The 21,312-nt window shown below is 44.7% G+C and overlaps 1 protein-coding gene and 1 pseudogene across 4 annotated transcripts in view; both read right to left on the bottom strand.

Moving 5' to 3' along the window:
* Positions 1-21,312, bottom strand: part of Mboat2 (membrane bound O-acyltransferase domain containing 2) — a 133,624-nt gene that overhangs the window by 65,161 nt on the left and 47,151 nt on the right. For all 4 annotated transcript variants that reach the window (XM_029540654.1, XM_021201759.2, XM_021201760.2 and 1 more), the window contains exons 2-3: positions 20,049-20,194; positions 15,593-15,670 (exon numbers count right to left, since the gene is read on the bottom strand). In XM_029540654.1, the coding sequence (XP_029396514.1) occupies positions 15,593-15,670; positions 20,049-20,194 (224 nt within the window). The remainder of the gene's footprint in view (positions 1-15,592; positions 15,671-20,048; positions 20,195-21,312) is intronic.
* LOC115064398 lies at positions 12,732-13,041 on the bottom strand (annotated as a pseudogene).

Genomic DNA, 21,312 nt, shown 5'->3' with positions numbered 1-21,312 from the left:
CTCTCTCTCTCTCTCTCTCTCTCTCCCCCCTCCTTCCTGTTCTCATGCCTCCTGCCATGCTTCCCCTACTATTAACCCCCCCCCCTTCTAGAACCATACGCCACCATAAACTCTTCCATAAATCACTTTTGGTCATGGTATTGTATCACAGTAATCAAAAGTAACTTATAAGCTGGGCGTGGTGGCACATGCCTTTAATCCTAGCACTAGGGAGGCAGAGGCAGGCAGATTCCTGAGTTCGAGGCCAGCCTGGTCTACAAAGTGAGTTCCAGGACAGCCAGGGATATACAGAGAAATCCTGTCTCAAAAAAAAAAAAAAAAAAAAAATCCAATAAATAAAAAAATAAGTAACTTATACACAGCAGGGTCCACTTTATTGTCTGTTTGCTCACTGTTTTTAATTGACATGCGATTATATGGTATAGTGTGATGTTTTGATACATGCATATATTCTATAATAATCTAAATATTTAATATTGATCAACTCATATATTTATCATTTCTCTGTGGTGAGAACACTTGAAAACCTTTCTTTTAGCTATGAGGATGTTCACAGTGTGGTCAGTCACCATTAGAACCTACTGCAGCCATCTAACAGCAACTGAGCCAATCTGCCTAACTCCCCAGCCGCACGGGACCCTTTCTAACTCTTGCAGCCCCTGGGAATATCTGTTGTTCCACTGACTGAGATCATGGAATTCGTCTTTCTGTGCACGATTGTTTAGCACGTCTTCTAGATTCGTGTGTGCTGGCACAAATGACAGGATTTTATCTTCTCGTGGCTAAATATTATTCTAGTGTGCATACACACTGCATTTTCTTTGCTCATTCATCTGCTGACGGATTCGTGCTGGTTTCATGGTTTGGCTGCTCTGAATCATGCTTCAGTGAACACAGGAATCTTGTTTCCTTTGGGTATGTACCTAGGAGTGGAATGATTGACCACATGCTAGTTCTATATAAAAATTTCTAGGACTCCCAAAGCACAGAAAACAAGAGCAGAAACAGAAACAAAGGGAGCTACGTCAAACCAAAAAGCTTCTACATGTGCAAGTCAAAGACAGCACACCCAGGGGAGTCCACAGAGGGAAGGAAGAGGCAGAACCAGGGACACTGACAAAGGGAAGGCACAGGACACAAGTAAGGAAACCCCACATGGTACAGATGCGTCTTTACTGAGAAACAGACACGGCTAACCTCCAACACTATCTACTCACACAACAGCTCTGCTCCTTCCCAGGCTCTGTGGATAATCTTCTACTACTTAAAACCTCTGCGCCTGCTGGGAAGTCAGAGCTGGCTGGTCATCTGCCCTCCCTATCAGACCAGGGGCTGGCTCAGTGGGAACAAAGGGATCTCAAGGAGTCACAAGCACAGTTGTGAGGGATTCTGTTTTTCCTTTTCCAACTCCCTAACCATGCAAATAAGTGATGGGGCTCAGTGACTTCCTGAGCCAGGAAGGGGGACAAGGACATGCAGCCAGTGCCTGTTTTGCCTCTTCCCTTTGTTTACTACATAAGGGAACCAAACCACCTCGCTAGTTTTGTTGTTTTTTTGTTTTTTTGTTTTTTTGTTTTTTAACTTTCTTTCAAAATTCAACTTCCATTGCCATACTTGGCTGAGTAGCATAATGAAGTCACTTTGTTCTTTACAGAAAATTCCCAGAGTTGCTTTCTGTATGCAAATGAAGTGGGCAGTAGGCATTAAGCAGTCTGCTTTAATCTTTCACACGGTGAAGAATAACAGTATAGCTCACAGCAAGACTCAGTATCATCCACTTAAGAGTCTCCAGCTCAGCCTCTCCTGGCATGTGACCGGACACAGGAACATCAAAAACCACATCTGACAAGTGTGACCTGGTCTTGAAATGGCTGAGAAACAGAATTATTCACAAGGACCTATCCAGGTTTCAGCCTATTCTATTTGCTACAAAACCAGGACTCTGGAGAGCATGCCTGGAAAGGGTCTGTTGTCTCCTTTGTACCTCAGTTCCAACGAATGGCACAGCTAGGCCTAAGGCAGGGAAGTCTGTCACTGTCTGACCCTCAGGGGAGGCACTTTCTCCTTTAACTCCAGCCAACCCACACCATCTTACTTCAGGGAAATCCCAGGTAGACAGTAGGGAGAAATGTGATCCCAGCAGTCCTATAGAGCTCAAAGGCTTCTTGCACCTCTGTTTCAGCTCATGATGTAAAGACCAAGACCAAGAGATGGGAAGTGGAAGACAACACCTGAAGCTAGAACTGAGTAAGAACTGAGCTGGTTGAAGCCTCTTAGAATCTGGGGCTTAGCCGGGTGGTGGTGGCGCACGCCTTTAATCCCAGCACTTGGGAGGCAGAGGCAGGCGGATTTCTGAGTTCGAGGCCAGCCTGGTCTACAAAGTGAGTTCCAGGACAGCCAGGGCTATACAGAGAAACCCTGTCTTGAAAAAAACAAAAAACAAAACAAAACAAAAAAAAAAAGAATCTGGGGCTTGAAATGGAAGACGGTCAGCTCGCAAGCAGTAACTCCACAGATGTGCTGTGTACCACTACGAAACCATGCACCACTGTCCAGCAAGGCTCTGAGACTACAACATGCAAGGAGCCACAGTCTGTGTCACCTGCAGACCAGAGTCTAGTGCAGGAGACAAACATACAGGCTTCCATGTGCAAAGCACACCATGGCTGGGACTCTGGGAAACTCTCACTCAATTCCAATACTTACATTTTTGTGCATGCATATGTGTGTGTGTGTATATGTGTGTGTGTATGTCTATGTTATCAGGGACTGAGCACATGGCCTTACACATATTAAGCAAGCACTCTAACACTAAACTACATTTACAGACCTTTCCTCATTCTTACTTTGAGAGAAGATCCTGCTACATTTCCCTATCTGGCCTTAACTTACTATATAGGTCTCAACAGGTCTTGGACTTTAAAGCCTCCTGCCTCAGCCTCCTGCATGACTGGGGTTGTAGGTGTGCACCAACTCACCAACTGTTTTCACATTTTAATATCTGTGGAATCAAGAATACCCCTCACAACAACCGCATGTGATTTGTTTTTTGGGGTTTTTTTTGTTTTGTTTTGTTTTTGTTTTTTGGTGGTACATAAAGCAATGAAACATTTAAGACCCATGGTATCCTTCTGGAATCCAGTGGTCTTGCCATGTCTCCCACCATCTTGAAGCAGAATGATGGAATGGCCTTTTGAAGCACAATTACAGGGCCAATTAGGTGGCAGCAGCTTGGAGGCCTGGGGTCCCCAATATGTGGGCACTACGTGGTACAATTTCTTCCATCAGCAGGATCCACGGGTGCAGAAGTCAAGGGACGAAAGGGAAGATGATTCCACCGACTATCACCCCGAGTACCCCACTACAAAAACTTTAAGTTCTGCTGACCTAGAAGTTTTGGTTCTAGAGTGGGGAGCAATCCTGCAGGGAGTCACGCAAACATTTCACTGAACTGGGAGCTCAGACATCCCCCTGGCCAATCTGGCTTTCTGATGCCATTAAGCCAACAGGCTAAGAAAGGAGTAATGGGGTGATTGGTCCAGATTACCAAGGGGAAACTGGACTGCTTCTCCACAATGGAGGTAAGAAAGACTATGTCTGGAGTGCCAGAGATCCTTCAGGACATTTCTTGGTGCTACCACGTCCTGTGATTAAAAGTCAATGGGAAACTACAACAGCCTAATCCAGGCAGGATGACAAAGGATACAGACCCTTCAGGAATGAAGATATGAGTCACTCCTCCAGGACAAGAGCCAAGACCTGCTGAGGTGCTTGCAGAGCGTGGAGGGGCTACAGTAGTAGAGGAAGGTAGTTATAAATACCACCTAAGGCCATGCAGTTGCAGGAAAGACGATTATAATTGACATGAGTGTTTCTGTCACATTTTTTAAAGAATGTGTTTGGGCAGATATCTGTATTTCCCTTCTGGATTTATTACATAATGTAATAACACCAATTAAGAGAATATCAGTGGTTATCATATTTAAATCCTGAGATACTAAAAGAATGTCTCTCAAGAAACATTGCTACCTATTCTAAAATGTATAATACATTTGTGGTTTGTACCTGGGATAGTTGTATCATGTTAGGCAACATTATGACCTGGTACACCTGGGAGGGAGTTTTCCTAATTAAATCTTTTGAAATGGAAGACCCTGCTTTAATCTGGATCTTCTGAGGTAGAAGACACACCTTTAATCTGGGCTACACCTTCTGCTGACAGACTAAATGGAGGAGGCAGAAAAGGAAGCTCCCACTCTGCTTGCTCGCTGGCAAGTCTGGTCCTTCACTGACATTAGCGCACACTTCTTTGGGATTCCAGCAGGTGGTGAAGACCAGCAGAGACATCAAGCCTCGTGGACTGAACAATTACTAAACTCTTGGACTTCCCATGGTTAGGCAGCCATTGTTGGACTACACAACCTGTAAACCACTCTAATAAATAAATCCCACAGACAGAGAGACAGACATTCTATCAGCTCTGTTCCTCTAGACAACCCTAACTAATTTAGGGGTCTCATTAGATTCTCAGCACAATCCAATGAAAGTTATCTCTATTACTCCCGACTTAACAATAAGGAGACAGGTGACAGAAAGAAGCGGGGCAACCTGGACAGTGTGGCACATCAACCAAGGAGGTGAAGGGACTTGACTGAGCCGTGGTGCCACACCACCCGAGAGCAAGGGTTCTCCTGCAGCAGAGTCCGTAACACGGGCCGCTTGCGAGCTGTGCAAAGCAGCAACTCACTCCACTAGAGAAGGAGAAGGGCCCTCCAGGGTCAGGCAGACAGGGCTGGGAAAGGACAGCAGGAATTCACGTGGGGGTGGGGTGCCCAGCGAACACAAAGGAGCAGAGTGCGGAACAGTAGGGGGTGTGTATACAACTACAAACGGTTCATTATGGCTGGTCTGGCAGCAGCCAAGGAGTCAGTGCTATGAACTGAGAGTGCACAGGCAGGCGGGGCAGCCGCAAAGTCTCTGCAAAGCTGCCAACTAGAGAGTCTGAAGCAGGAGAGAGGAGTGATCAGACGGACATTTAGAAAGGCCACCTGGGCAGCAGGGCACAGGACAGGGCAGAGCTGGGACAGCTGACAAGAGGCCAGGCACAAGAACAAAGAGGAGCAATGGTGGCCCCGAGGTGTCAGGAGGGAGAGAATAATAGCCAATGCTCGCTGCCAGCCTCTGGGGCCTTAGCGCATGCTGGGCACTCTCTCAAACGCTTAGAAATGCCCAGTGCCCAGAATGACCCAAGAGGAGAGTGAAGCCAAGGCAGCTCTGTGATGTGGAGAGAGAGGGGGAGGGTTCATTCCTGTCTCCTAGCCTGACTCTTGACAGAGATCAAGGCAGAAGACCAGAGAGCGAAGATGAGGTCCTCCCCACCCCCCAACCCGTCCTGGTGCTCCGAGCTGGGATGATAATGGATAGGACAGAAGCAGAGGTTCTCCACCCAGGCAAGTCCTAAAGACAAGACCAGACTCCCAGCAGAGGCTCCATGCCCAGTTTGCCTCCCTTCCTTGGCTTCTTTCCATCCCGCATAAGAATTATCCATACTTTACCTTAATATCCTTTTTTTTTTTAAGTTGATGTGTGTACATGTTCGTATGACTAGAGGATGCCAAATTTAAAGATCACAGAAACAAGAGGCTGGTTTTTAAAAGACCATCACTTGGATCACTTGAAATTTTGAAAAAGAAGAAAGAGAAAAAAAAAAAAAACCCAAGAAACAAAAGTGTGACAATTTGTATATGCTCAGCCCAGGGAGTGACACTATTAAAAGGTGTGGCCTTGTTAGAGTAGGTGTGGCGCAGTGGGTGTGGGCTTTAAGACCCTCATCCTAGCTTCCTAGAAGCCAGTATTCTGCTAGCAGCCTTCAGATGAAGATGTAGAACTCTCAGCTCCTCCTGCGCCATGCCTGCCTGGATGCTGCCATGTTCCCACCTTGATGATAATGGACTGAACCTCTAAACCTGTAAGCCAGCCCCAATTAAATGTTGTTTTTTATAAGAGTTGCCTTGGTCATGGCCTCTGTTCACAGCAGTAAAACCCTAAGACAAAAAGAAAACATGCTTCTGTCTTTTGACAGTATTTTCAATCAATCATTCGTCATGCCTCCTCCAATTTACCAAGGAAAACCAGAACCCTTGAAACACTTAAGCCTACCAGGGAGTAACTCAGTCACAATAGTTCTGCAGAACTGACATTTTCTGCTTTACGATGTAAGTAGCTACAAAGAAAGAGCATGTAATTTAAACCTGTTTCTGTGCACTTTAGAGCTCTAATGTCTCAGAGAGCTATACAGCAGGTGAGCCTTATATTCTACAGTCTAGTAGCCTCTCATCTTTGGTGTTGCAAAAGGAAACTGTTTCCAACGTATGAATAAGGGACAAGATTACAGAAAACTCAGAAAGGCAGAAGGGCCAGTTCCAGCCTGGACTTCTGTTATCTCCTTTATACAGAAGGAGCTGCTGAGGCTGAAACCTTGGGCCAAGGTCAAGGTCAGGAAAAGATAAGGCACCCCATCTCCTGCAGGGCTTTCATCATGTGAAGTGGAAGCTCACCTTTCTAATATCCCTTCACCTAAGTGCCAGGCAGGTTTTTAGGTCATTAAATACTTTCTGTCATCCTTCGCCCTTCCTTCCATGAGCACTTAAAATATGGAGGGTGGAATAAGCTGGCACTATTAAAAAGTCACTATTTTTTTTCCTACACAGATTTGTTTTAAAATTATATTTCTGATGTGTTTACCAAGTCTATGTTTATTACAAATTTACTAATCAAGCAAAGCATTTCAAAACTTCCGGACAGGTTTGAATAAACTGTGAAGTCTAAAACTGGAGATCGCTGCTACTCGAGCACTTAGTTAAAGGTTAAACCTTCTCCGAAGACCTCCAGATGCCACATTCTCAGGAATTTGCTATCAAAAAATGTCACACGCATTATCTCGATGGTATCTGATTTTCTTTCAAAAGATATATCTGGAAGTTTATGCTAGCTGGTAAGCAAAGAAAAACCTTTCTGTTTAAATAAAAAGTTTCTTTAAAAGACTCATTAAACAAATTAACAACTCCCAGCAACATGGGTGATGTTAATGTTAGAATCCAGCTGCTGCCGGGCAATCGGGAGGCAGAGGCAGGCAGATATCTGAATTTCGAGGCCAGCCTGGTCTACAAAGTGAGTTCCAGGACAGCCAGGGCTATACAGAGGAACCCTGTCTCGAAAAATCACAAAAAAAAAAAAAAAAAAAAAAGAATCCAGCTGCTGCCATCTGCAGCACCCCCTACCCTCTCCCACACTGAGAGGCATCCACTGAGAAACACCTGTGAGTCTCTAGCTAAGGGACTTCTGGGTCCCAGAGTTTCTTGCCTGGAGAAGTGAGTTCACTCCAACCGGGTATTGGTGGCCACACATCCAGCTCCCCACCTCGCTCCCTGCCTCCTGTCTGGGTGTCAGACAGCAGAGCTGCTGGCTTTCATCACACCATGTGGGCTCTGCCCTCCTCTCTTCAGAGCTCCTGATGCTCCAGTGTTCCTCAGAGCCCCTCCACGCTACGGACTACCTGTGTGTCTGCTCCTGGCATTAATAATTCCCCTAGTAAACTCCACAGCCTCAGCCATCTGCCTCTGCGTCCCCCTTAAGCCCCATCTGAGACCTCTCACACAGGCTGTTCTGTGACCTTGCTCAAGTGACTCCACCTGAGGGAACTCCCATCTCCTCACCTGTATTTCCTACACAGGTAGATGTGGTATTTAAAAATACCAAAGCGCCCAGTCAAGTGAAGCTCAAGTTCCAAGTCACAGTCCACAGGCTCCTCCTGCTCAATCCATTTCCTGACAGTGACTAGAAAGTGCACCTGTCAGAGGTAGACAAGATGTACCACACCGAGGGGGGCTGAGCTATCTAGTGGGCATCTAGTAGTCAGTCATCCAGAAGCCAGCTAGTAGGCATCTAGTAAGCACAGCCTTCCAATACAACTGCCGTTCTTACCTAAAACTCAAAAGAAAATAATAACCCAGCATTCATACTTATTTTCCTTGAAAAACCTTTCTACTGTTGTGATGAAACACCATTACCAGAAGCAAGGGAGGAAAGGGTTTATTTGGTTTATGCTTCCGGGCATTGTTCTTCATCAAAGAAAGTCAAGACAGGCACTTAAGGAGGGCAGGGACCTGGAGGCAGGTGCTGATGCAGAGGCCACAGAGGGTCACTGGCTTGCTCAGCTTGCTTTCTTACAGCACCCAGGACCACCAGCCCAGGGATGGCCCCACCCACAATGGGCTGTGCCCTCCCCTCGATTACTAATTAAGAAAAATGCCCTACAGCTGGACCTTATGATGGCAGTTTCTCAATTGAGGCTCCCTCCTCTCAATGAGAATAGCTTAGATGAGGTTGACAAAAAACGCCAGTCTTATACAAACTGCACAGCATCAAAACAAATAACAGACTTTATTGTCATCATCCATCCATCACAATGCTTGCATGAGCCTTTTTTTTTTTTTTTTCAATATTCAGACATGAATTAGAGACTCTTGAGGCAAAGGTACTATTAGTTTCTGGATATACTCAAAACCCAAAGATGAATCTTTATACTTCATTAACAAGCAATAGTCGCACTTTAGTTATTAGAACTACCTCATTTGTAAATAATATATGATTATTATTTTCAAGACCAGAAAGGTATCTTGGTGGAATGGGTAAGCCACACCCACATGAGGGGTGCCACTAGTGGGTGACAGTGGCTAAGCTTGGCACAATGCCTGATATATAGCAACTGTGGCAACATGACCTATGAATAGGGAAGTATAAAAAATAAAACCCACTGGAGAGATGCCTGTAGTTCCTACTGAAACAGCATTTAGTCAGCTCCAGCTATCCCCAAAGAGCCTGCACTTTCCGTAGAACAGCAAAAGGCTCTTGAATATGGTCCACAGAGAACGCTAAGGAAAACAGAAGTGAGGTCCACTTCCCTTCCCGCCACATGTTATTGTCTCTCACAGGATCCCAGGATTACCCTCAGAGAAGTTAATGTTTTCCCCACAGAGTTACTGCTGAGCCACTAACCACTGCTAATTAGCTTCATGAGGACACATTTTCAAATGGCTGGAGGCTTCTGCCTACCAGATGGCAGCTCGAGGATCACCACTCATTGTGAGCACGGTTAGCATAATTCAGATAACATTCTTTATCTAGGAACTCACACTTAAGAGTCTCAATAGCAATGGACCCTAGGACTACCCGACCTTGTGATATCGGCCCTATCAGCTAAAACTGCCTCTCCCCCTCAGCACCACCCCTCCTTGCCAGCTGCGCTTTATGGGGAACCCCAGGGAGAACAAGCAGCTGGGTAGAGCCTCTCCACTGCACGACAGGCACCTGATCCCACCAAGCAAGCACTTGGGGCCGCGAGCAGGAGGGGCTCCACACTACCTAACACGGCCGAGAAGCCTCATAGGTAAACACTAAGAACTAGTGCCCAACCCAGACAAAGTACGTTCGAAACCAAGAGCCATAAACGTCCAGTCAGCAGAACAGAATGTAACAGATCATTTCCTTAATGGACTTTATCTATATGCTCAAGCACAAGAGAAATGCAAACTCTTCTACAAAAGAGTTCAACTCTGGGGAACCCCAAAGTGAACTGTAGTTCATAGTGGTGAATAGTACAGAAGGATACCGGGGGTGGGGTGGGGGGGCGAGGAACAGGACCCTCAGTCATGACACCGGTGGACACCAGAGAAAGACCCAGCCAAACTCTGTAACTGAAGGTGGCCTCTGAGAGCATTTCATCCACAAGTTTAAATGCTGCTTCCTGGTGTTCATATCCTTTTTTCTAATTAAAGCATACCCAGATACCCAGTATGTGCATGGCACAACTATGACACAGCACCCCCTCAGCTGAGACGCTGCAATCATCCAAGGCCCTGAAAGGTCTAATCCCAAAGTTGGTGAGCATTTGGCAGAACTGGAATTCAATCCCGCACAGCACAGCTCCAAAACAACACCCATACAATCAATCTGCCATCGAGATCAACTGCTGGAGGTCAAAGTTTGACTTTGACCTTTTCTGTGTCTTAGTCTGCTGCTGGATTTTACCACCCCGTAAGGAAAAGGATTATCTCTTAGCTTCTGGAAACTGCAGGACAGTAATGAAGGCTAACCACACGGGTAGTTACCTCAGTTTCAGGACCCCCCGCCCCCGTGTTCGTATTGTTAGCACCTTTTCCTCAGAGGTCATAGTTTGGGGGGCTGTGGAACCTTTAGGGGGTGGAGCCTGCCTTCCGGAAGTAGGTCACAAAAGGCAGGACTCTGAGGTTGTAATCCTGTTTCCTGGCTCAACCCAGCAGCTTGCTGGTCTGCTTTGATGGGAATACGCTTTCACGCGCTCCCACCACCAGGAACCTGCCTCATCATGATGATCTAAAACCTACCAAATCTGTGAGGCAAAATACATTCTCCCTTAGCTGCTTCTGTAAGATACTGGGGTCCCAGCAATACAGGGTAGCTCTCGAAGGTGTCTCCCACAGCACAAGGTCTCACATGCTTGCCCCCCTCACTCCGAATGCTCACACTTCTCACATTTTACTCTCTGGGTCACTGGTTGTGTTCACAATCACTTACCAACTTACAAGGCAAGTCTTCTAACTTCTTGGGACCAACACCCTTCCACAGTCTACCTTTCTGCAGTTTATATTAAGATAATGGCCATTCTCTTCTATTGTTTTCAAAGCTTTGAGACTGTCTTCATGAAGCTGAAAGCAAATTTTTCAGCACAGATTTTTTTTTTTTTTTTTAAGTAGAACAAGAAGAGTGTTCTGGTTGCGAGAAAGGCTATATGACTCGAGAACCCTAAAGTTCACCACATGGTCTGCTGCAGAGACAGTTTGCCAAATCCTGCTTAGGAAAATGTTGGATGAATCCAGCAAAAGCCTAGATCTCCTGATGGTAATTAGGAGAGTTAATATCTTAGTCCATAGTGATCTAAAATGTTAGTGTCCAAGAGCCGGTGTTGACACCTAATGTCTACACGAGGGTAATCTGGAGGTGGGGCTCTGCATGTGATAATGTCATACGGGAGCCTTATACACGGGTTTTAAACAAGACCTCACGAAGGAGAGCAAGAGCATGCACTATTGCACCTTTAACCTCAAGGTCACAGACAGAAGAGGGCTGAGTATGAACCAGGAAGCAGTTCTAGCCAGGCACACAAAGTCTGCTGCACTTGATCTTGGACTGTCCAACCTCCAGAATTTCAAGAAATATTGTTTCTTATCATGGGATCCCCTGGAAGTGTAGTTACAAGTGGTTATGAGCCACCATGTGGGTAATGGGAACTGAATCCCAGTCCTCGGCAAAAGCAAGTGCTCTTTTATTTTGTTTTGTTGTTCCTTCATTTTGTTTTGTTTTTGAAACAGAGTCTTAGCTGATCTGGAACTCTGTAGACCACACAGGGCTCCACCTCACAGAGATCCACCTGCCTCTGTCTTGCAAGCCCTGGCACACATGGTTAGAACAAGCGCTCTTAGCTAATGGTTTTTGATCCATCTCTCTAGCCCCTAGATTAGGTTCTAATGATAAATTATCTAGATATGGATCTGAATGATACAGTATATGAGTGCTTTTAAAAGGGAGCTATAGAAATCAAGTTTATAGTACATTAAAATATTTTAACTGGGGCTGGTGAGATGGCTCAGTGGGTAAGAGCACCCGACTGCTCTTCCAAAGGTCCTGAGTTCAAATCCCAGCAACCACATGGTGGCTCATAACCACCTGTAACAAGATCTGACGCCCTCTTCTGGAGTGTCTGAAGACAGCTACAGTGTAATTACATATAATAAATAAATAAAGCTTTAAAAAAAATATTTTAACTGATATATGGTAATGTTACATAAAGTAGAACAATTACATAATGAATATCTCATAAAATCACAAAAGTGTTACACACTCAGAAAAGTACAAAGCTTTCATTGTTAAGGATTTAAACTCTGGTTCTTCAAATAAATATGTACATCATGTAAAACTACATTGAAAAGAAAGAATATATGCTAGCAAGAAGAAAACAAAATCGAAAAGATAAAAGTCCTGTGTGTGTGAACTGAAATAGAAGCAACAAAAAAGAAGACCAAAATATACATTTTTCTAATGATTTATCCACCTACTGTTTGTTTTTAACACCGACAACTCAAAAGGCCAGGCCTCCCGCTAACTCCATCAGCAGTGACAGACCCAGCATTGAGTTCTAGTGCCCGCAAGAATGCACAGATAAGCAGTATGCTCTCCCTGAAAAATTACTGTAGAGGGCAGAGGGCGGCACTATTCATCCTACAGAACTGCACACCACCACGCAGTGCTATCCAGAACTGTTGCAATGATAGAAATGCTCTCAATGTGCACTGGCCAAAACCATCGTTGAACATGCCAGACAGGCGGCTCCCAAGCACCTGAAATTCAGCTGCTACAATCCAAGTACTGACTTTTATTATTACAATTGCTTTCTCAGAAGTCCATATATGAAGAATGTTTACATCCTTTCCACTCCTCCCTCTCCAACTATGCTCCCTCTCAAATTCATGACCTCTTCTTCCATAAATATTATTGTTATACACACATAGATACACATATACACACATACTCTACTGAATCTATTTATTTATTTATTTTGAGCAGGAGGCACCTGTGAACTTTAACTAACTCTAAATAGACAACATATCTCCCCTAATTATAATATAGAAATGTCTATGGACAAAAAATAGATATTTTTGTAGGTGGGCAGGGATTTTCTGAAATACTGCTGTGCGAAGTGCACTTCAGGTTTTAAGCGTGAGCAGTCAGTCGGCTCTCAGCACCTGGGGACAGAGGTGAATATCCGAAGGCTGTGCATGCCCTTGATCTCTTCTTTTAGTGCCTGATTGACCATCTGGTGCTGGTGGACAGTCCTCTTCTCTTTAAATTCTTCTGATTCGATTTTAATTTCATACATCACCCCGCAGCCTCCCTGCGGCTCCCGCGCAGCAGAGGCGCAGCAGCCGCTGGGCCCCATGCCGCCATACCCGGCGACGCAGCCTGAGGTCACCTGAATCTATTTATTGTTGTTCATATGTATACATGTTTAGGTCTGACCCTGTCAGACTGAATTAATACTTATTATATTAATAATAATAATATTTTGGTATTTTATTATCTTTTGGGTTTTGGGTTTTTTATAACAGTCTTACATAGTCCAAGAGGACCTCAAATGTAAAACCCTCATGTCTCAGCTTCAATGTTGGGATAAAGGTGGGTTTAGAATGCGTTTTACATGTTGGTGAATTTAAACTCACAGAGCTGGAGCTGGTTGTGGAAACACACACCTTTAATCCCAGCAGTCAGGGGGGAGGCTGAGGCAGAGGGGTCACTGAGTTCGAGGCCAGCCTGATCTACAGAGTTCCAGGACAGCCAGTGCTACACAGAGAAAGCCTATCTTGAGAAACCAATAAATAAACAGCCACACAAACTTACGGGGCTACATGTAATTAGCAGCTGCCACCCTGTACAGTACATGTCTGAAGTGTTAAGACGCTGACTGCACAGACAACTCCTGCCTTTCGGGACAAGGCGTAACTTTTTTCTTTTTTCTTAAGCTATGAACTGCCTATCATTCCAACACAAAAGCCTATCCCGATTCCCAGGAGCCTAGTCCTCTGTTTCCAGCAATCTCACCTTCTTTTTCCTCCTCCTACCCAGGTCAGGAACCCAACTCTTTTTTTTCCTCAGTTATGAAGTATCACCCTGAACCTGCTACCTGTACACGGCTTTACATAGGTGTGTGGGGGCTGGAGAGATGGCTCAGTGGAGTACTCACTGCTCTTGCAGAGGACCTAGGTTGGGTTCCTGGCACCCACATGGCTATAACTCCAGTTCTACAGGATCCAACCCCCTCTTCTGAACCCTGAAGGCACTGCATTCAGACAAGTAGGCACTCACACTACACATAAATAAAAATAATCTTTTTAAACATTTAAAATAGAGTTGTAATGATACAACACTATCAAAATGTTCTTTTTCCTCTTATCCCAATTAAAAGTGCACATCTACAGAAGGAAGAGGAAAGCCGGCATGGGGTGTGGAAGGGCACGAAGCTCACAGCTGCGAAGGTTAATCTTGTCAATTTGATTGAGTCGGGGGACACCCAGGAGACCCACAGAGCACATTTCTAGGTACATCTGTCAGGGCATTTCCAAAAACTGGCCTGTGGGACAGCAAATCAGAAGGGACCTGCCCTAAATGAGGGCGGCACCATTCAACAAGCTTGCCAACTTTCCAATAGAAAAATGTAGAGGAAACCAGCCAAGGCATCTTCGCCCTCGGACCTTCCTGAGTGGGTGGCCTGTTGCTGCAGCTCAGGATTGTACTCCGGCGTGTCAGTGTAGACACACACCTATGGCTGTCAGGGAGGCCTCCGGTCCTTAAGCCTTAGGCTAGAGCTACATCATTGCCCACTTCTGTTCTCAGGCCTCCCTCTACCTGAGCTGAGAAACGACTGGCTTCTCTGGCTCTTCAGTGTGCCACTGAAGAACTCAGACGGTCACTGAGGGAATACCCAGCTGCAGACTGTGTAAGCCACTCTACTAACGCCTCTTGTGTACTGTACCCTATAGCTCTTGTGCTAGAGAGCCTGACTAATCAATCGGCAGCATATTACAGCTGGAGGGATGACCCATCGAGGCAGCCACGGAAGACACAAAATAAAATTAAGATTTAATTAGATTTAGGGAAGTACTAATCAAGCACTGAGATTCTGATTTCTTATGCAAAACTCCTGGAGCCATGTGTTCTAGGAATTCAGAAATCCAGTTACATATACATATACCATATGCCAAATGTCACTAGCAGGGTTTGCAGGCAGACCTTGTCCTTGGGTTTCTCAAGCGCCTCTTACATGACATGTCCAGCCCAGCTACCTAGCTATTCAGCTGCTGCTAAGCATCTCACAGCTGCTTAAGTCTACATTCACTGACTCAGTAAATACTCGTTAAATGTCTACTGCACACCAAACACAGTTTGGGGGGGGGTCTGGTTACCCTTCAATATGGTCTCTACTTTCAGAATCCCTACCTTGGGCAACTGCTTCTACTACTTCAGTGTTCAAGCCAGGAACAGGGACATTATTTCCTTGCCTCCTTCCCAGAGTTCCCTTTAGTTACTCAGTCCTAAGTTTACCTTCTAAATCTCCATCTACTACTTTAGTTCTGTTCTCTACTGCTAATCGCCTGCACCCTACGCCAACAGCATTAAACAGGAACAGTCCTGCCCTCAAGGGCATATCTGCTTTTTGTCACAGCTCAGAGCTCTCCTAGTATCTAATGGGTAGGAGCCAGGGGTACTGCTGAACAGCCCACACTGCAAGTCCTTCAGAGAACCACCCATCCTTAAATGTCAGCGCTGACTTGCATAGACAGGAGAGGGACACACACCAAGATTTTACACTGTGTGGCTTCTTTGAGGGATCATCGCAACCTCTGGAGTACTTTTGTGTAATAAATGTGACTCTGTTACTCCTTTTGATCAGGCTCTATTCAGGTGAAAGGTGATTTTCTATATGAGTGCAGTCAATACTCACTGGTGCATGCTCTCCACTCCTGCTATGATCATGATGCAGTAGGAAATCCCACTTTGTACAAGAAAGTGTAAGGCATACCTATAAAAAGTAAGAATGTGTTAGAAGCAGCCACAAACATCAAGTTCAAATGCTACAGATGGAAAAGTACAAGTGTAACCTAGAACATTCCCATACAAAAAAACAAAACAAAACAAAACAAAAAAAAAAACACCCAAAAAACCAAAAAAACCCAAAGCTCAAATGACACTCTTCAAACACCCTGGACAAGGTGCCCCCACCTCAGGCCAAAGGAGCTAGATAAATAAAACCAAGTCCCAGAAGCCCAGCTCAATGCCCCAGCACTCCACAGAACCTAACCGCAGGAAAGCAGTGTTGGGCCATTTGGATGAAGGACTGCCACCTTCTTCATAACTCATGGAACAGTAATTTTAAAAGGAGTAATAAACACAGCTTTCAGAAAAGTTCTGGCAGAACTCCTATTTCCCCAACTTGCCTAACAGCAACATCTCTGATTTGTGTTGACCTCCTTAAGTACCATTCACAAAACAAGTTACTAAAAACACCCAGCTCTATTCTCACAGCACAGTGGCTCGAGGCTAATGAGCTTCCTTCTAAAAACGCAGTAAGTTACGATGATGTGTTTGTAGAACATGCTGGTTCGCATGGCAGTCCTTTCTAATGTCCCAATACAGGAATCAAGCATTTTAATGACAAAACTATTTTATCTAGTCACTTCACAAATCTCAGGTTTGTGAACACGATCCGGACCTCTGGGACTAAACCCAACCCAACCCATCCCTGAGTGCACACACATGTGCATGTGCATGCACACACACACACACACACACACACACACTCTCTCTCTCCCTCCTTTAACTTCCCTTTTTGATGCCATGATTTACAGTAAATCTGTGCAAATTTTTAATAAGGGTCCTAACACATGACTAAAATTACTTTATCGTAGACTATCACTAACATGAATGTGGACAAATGCTGACACATTTCTATAGGTAAGTTACAAATAAGGAGGAGATCCCAAGACAGATCTGTAGAAGATAGGCCCTTTACCCACTGTACAGACAGGTCCAGTCTGCATCTCTATACTCACACACTCCACCCACACACAGGTATACACACCACATACATGCATCCAGAAAACAGCTATGACCTGCAGTGTTGCTACAATCGGAGGGCTATGAGGAGACAGGAAAGCATATATAAGTATAAATGAAAACAGAAGGAAACTTTAAAATAATGAAATATCGTCTTATTTATCAACACCAGCAGTCCACTAGCAGACCTTTAGGAAAGCCGCCAGGGACTGTTATGTACTTTGAAGGACTTTAGTACTTAAAGGTATCTTCAACGGGGCGGAGCAGCACAGCTGAGGACTACTGAAAAAGGTGCTCCCTTTTTTGCATAAATGTCCTTGGGACAGGAAGACTTTGAAGTCAACACTTTTACTTCTCAAACATCACTCTCGTGCCTCGGACAGCCTTCGGGCTCCTGCTTCTGACACACTTAGCTGCCTGCTGGGTGTAACATTTAGGCAACTGCCCACCATGCTAGCCTTTGCTGCTGTGGTAGGTCAGGCTTAGCAACTGAACTCATCTGTTTTGTGGACTCCACAAATGGCAGCAGGTCCTGGCTCTAGCCAGTTACCACACTGGAGAGATTCCTCATACTGCCCTTCACTGAGCTATGCCTCATCAGTACCACGTGCACAGAAAGCAAGCTCTAGCCGCGTCAGGTTTCCAGGATTATGAAGTAACACATGGGAAGTGTTGACTGGATCTAGAGAGAAACACAGGAGGAGCTAATTCCATACTATCTGAAACAAACGGTAACAAAGAGATTGGATAAACAGAGAAATGCCCAATCTTGACAATGACTGGATAATGGTAATATAGTTTGAGCCTCCCTAACATACAAATTCACTCAAAAAAAAGTTTCCTATTTTGGAGCATCCCAGAATGCAGGTTTATGTATCCGAGACCTTCACCCAGTAAAGCCTATGTAAATATTCCAAAGTCAAACACTTCTAATCCTAGAGTTTCAGATAAGGAACACTCACCCTATAACAGACCAGTCCCTGCTCATGCTAACCAGCACTGTCTGGTGCTCCTCTAGGGTGCTCCAGGCCTCAGTAATTAATCTCTGGTTCCATTTTACAGACAAATAAAGCTAAGGAGATTGTTAGGGTGCCCAAAGACAGCAGTTGCCAATCACTGGGCACCGCTACTCCATCCAGGTCTGACTGGCTTCACAATCTAAGCTTTCACTACCCTGTGCTCTCCTGGGAAGTTTTGATTACATTTGTTTGTTGTTGTTGTTGTTGCCTGTGGACATGTTTTGTCTATGGTCCTGTGGAAGTCAGAGGACAACATGCAGGATTCGGTTCTGCACAGAACCAGGTGGGTCCCAGGGATCGAACTCAGGATAGCAGGCTTGGCGGCAATCACCTTTACCCACTGAGCCACCTCACAGGCCAACAAATACAGTATAGTCTTATCAAAGATATTTAAATGAATAATAATTGTTATAAGAAGCTTGTAGGCACTAAGGAAAAAGGGGAAGGGGGCTGAACAGAAGTAGGTGAAGTGAGCAATTATATTTATGGAGCAAATGTGTCCTCCAAAGGCAAGTGGTTAAAAAAAAAAAAAAGCATTTACAAATGCAAATAAACTATAATATTCACCATCACCATTAAGTAATTCCAGCTAACAATAAGTCATCTTGCTTTCTCCCTCTTAACCAAAGAATTTTTTAAAATTCTCTCCTAAGAATAAAGAACCCAAATAAGTAAATAAGTATCTTGTCACCATATGTAACTTGACACTTAACAGTTTAACCTTCAGTAAAAGCCTGGTAACTATGATGCTGTGTTATAAGGTATTCACCAAGATTTAACACAGTGAGAGTCCTCAGCAAAGGACTGCAGAGAGACTTGCTCACCCTGCCCCACCCCCACCTTCCCCTGCCCAAGGTGCGCATCTGCTTTTCCAGAGCACAAAGCGAAAGAGGTTCCTAGAGCAACCTGAGCTAGAATTGCCTCCGAGCCTCAGGAAAACATGCTACCCCATATGAAATAGCTATTAATGAGTGAATGTACACACCCGAGGTACACTTCAGGATGCTCTAGGATATGGAGAAAAGATAAAATAAGGGTGGGAGGTTAGTAACTACTGAAGCTGGGTAATGAGCGTGTTACAGTCCATCACATTAGTCTATGTTGGAAAAGTTGTAAGATGCTCTAAAAACACGCAACCTCCTCCAAGTCAAAGCAGAAACCTGAGAATACTGCAATCATGCAAACTTGATGTCATCCAAAAAGTAAGACGGTCTTAAGACAATGGCAAAGTCCCAACAATTCATACACCCACCACAGGCAGTACAGTACCATAACCTAGTAGAGAGCCAGCCAAGGGCAATAATATGGTAGAGATGGAATAAATTATGCTCAGTTGATTGATTTATGATAGACACGGATAAATTATTCTTAGTTGATTTTTCATAAAGTCCTAGGAAACATTTGCAATCTCTGGAGGCAAAAGGCAGATTAAGAAATGCCAGGTACTGCAGCCCTCCTTAGGAGAAAACACAAACACCTGAAGACAAGCAAGCATTAGCCTAGGAGTGGCCCCAGCCATCCAGGCTGCCATGGAAACCACGCAAGCACAGATCAAGTGAGCACACACTGGACTCAGTTGCTGCCTTCTCAGCTCAGACAGGTGCCCATCCAGGAGGGAATGTTTCAAGTCACCAAGAAGCCCTTCCACACAGAAGGGCTTGCCAAAAGTGACTGAGTGCCTTCCTGCCCTGCGTTCCTCTGTCAGACACACCACGGAGCCAAGCAGCAGCACAGGCAGTGGTTTGAAGTGTAAGCTCTCAGGCTAAGCCAGTGAGGAAGACACACACACACACACACACACACACACACACAGAGAGAGAGAGAGAGAGAGAGAGAGAGAGAGAGAGAGAGAGAGAGAGATCCTAAGTAAAAACTTTTCTCTCAGTTTTTCTCCACTAAGAACAAACAAAAACCTCTTGTACTAATAGCACAGGAAGGAGTTAGTCAAACGGGCTTTCCCATACTTGTCAGAGCCAACGGCACAGAGAAAACCCAAGGAACAAACAACATAGTAATTTATTGGTTGTCCTAGCATAAAATATTTCCAAGGTGAATGAAAAGAACCACTTAACAATCGACTGTCTTTATAAATCCTTCTCATGCCCCTGTTCATAAATTATAAAAAGTAGTTCTCTAAGACAAACATCAAGAGACCCAACTCCCAATCCATCACTTGTAGACTAGAAGATTTTGGAAGATAGTCTGGAAAGAAAACTTTGTAAGTACATTTCCAAACAAACCCCTATATGATGTATCCCTCTACACACTCAACTCTCAAACACACCTAACAGCATTCATTTAAACATGATCAAAATAATTACTTACCATCCAAAGCAAAAAAATGCAAGATAAAGGCCCAGAAGGGTAGCAACTACGTGTCTGATAAAAGAGCTAGCTTTGCTTGAATGTAGATAAGTTCGAAACCAAACGGCTGCTAACAAGGCAAAGAGCTGGCACACTACAAAGTTGACCTGTAAAGAAAAATTAAAATTCTGTGTTAGCAATAGACTAGAACTTCAATGTTACATTTAAATGCTATAGACAAAAAAAAAAAATCACAGTTAATATAAAACTGAGTTCTTTTGGTTTACAAAAAACAAAAAAACAAAAAACAAAAACAAAACAAAAAAAAGACCCAATCCAATAAATGGTGCAGTTTCCTGGGGAGGAGCTTTAAGTTTTCCTGCACTGCATCTGGTAGGAGACAGGCATGCCAAGGTGAGGTCATGTGTGGCAGGTCACCTAGAAGGCAAGGGACACAGGGATGGAAAGCAAGGGGCACTCTATGATGAAGGGACAGAGAAAACTATTCAGATGACTCGGGTCTTCACAACTGATAGAAAAGCTCCAAGTTTCCCACAATGCTCAGGGCAGGGTTCTGCTCCCCCGAGTCTCCAGAAGTTGGTGAGATGGGGACACAGGACTGTCCGTGGAAGTGGGAGCACACTGGGGCTTCTGGGGTCTAAGCACTACTACTGTGCCTTAGCTAGGGGAGTGGCAAGGGTGAATGACAGCAGGTCAGACACAGAGTCCTCGAGGTGTGTTGGGCGAGGATCACACAGGTTCCCAGGACTAGCAGGCCTACCATTAAACACCCCACAACGCTCAGAGCCAAGTGCCTCGCGTGCAGAGGCAAGCCTGAGGCTGCTCTCTCCCCACCAACAGCCTGAGAACAGGGTCTCTTGTGGAACGTAAAGGCTTAAGGAAAGCCACCTGCTCTCTCTTCCGAAACTCATTCTGATGAACTGTGCAAGAAAATATTTCTTAGAGCCTGCATATAAAACATCCTCTTCCTGCAGCCACAGACAAGTAGGTTCTTGCCTTGGCTTGTGGGCAGAGCAGTCAGCACTGCTGTCTGTGTCTGAGAGAGCACTGCCCTCTGAAACGTACTAAGTACAAGACAAACGTCTTTCTGAGGGGTTCTACTGCTTGCTTCTCCTAGAGAGTTTCAACTATGTTTCTGAAAATTAGCCAAAAGTAAATACATTAGAAAAAACGTACTCGACGCTAAATACTAACATCTATCTACACACTTCTTTTTTGTTTTGTTTTGTTTTGTTTTTCGAGACAGGGTTTCTCTGTATAGCCC

The sequence above is a fragment of the Mus pahari genome, chromosome 7, assembly GCF_900095145.1.
Source record: "Mus pahari chromosome 7, PAHARI_EIJ_v1.1, whole genome shotgun sequence".
NCBI lineage: Eukaryota > Metazoa > Chordata > Mammalia > Rodentia > Muridae > Mus > Mus pahari.
Note: the sequence above shows the minus strand (reverse complement) of the source record. Positions and strands in the feature narration are given on the sequence as shown.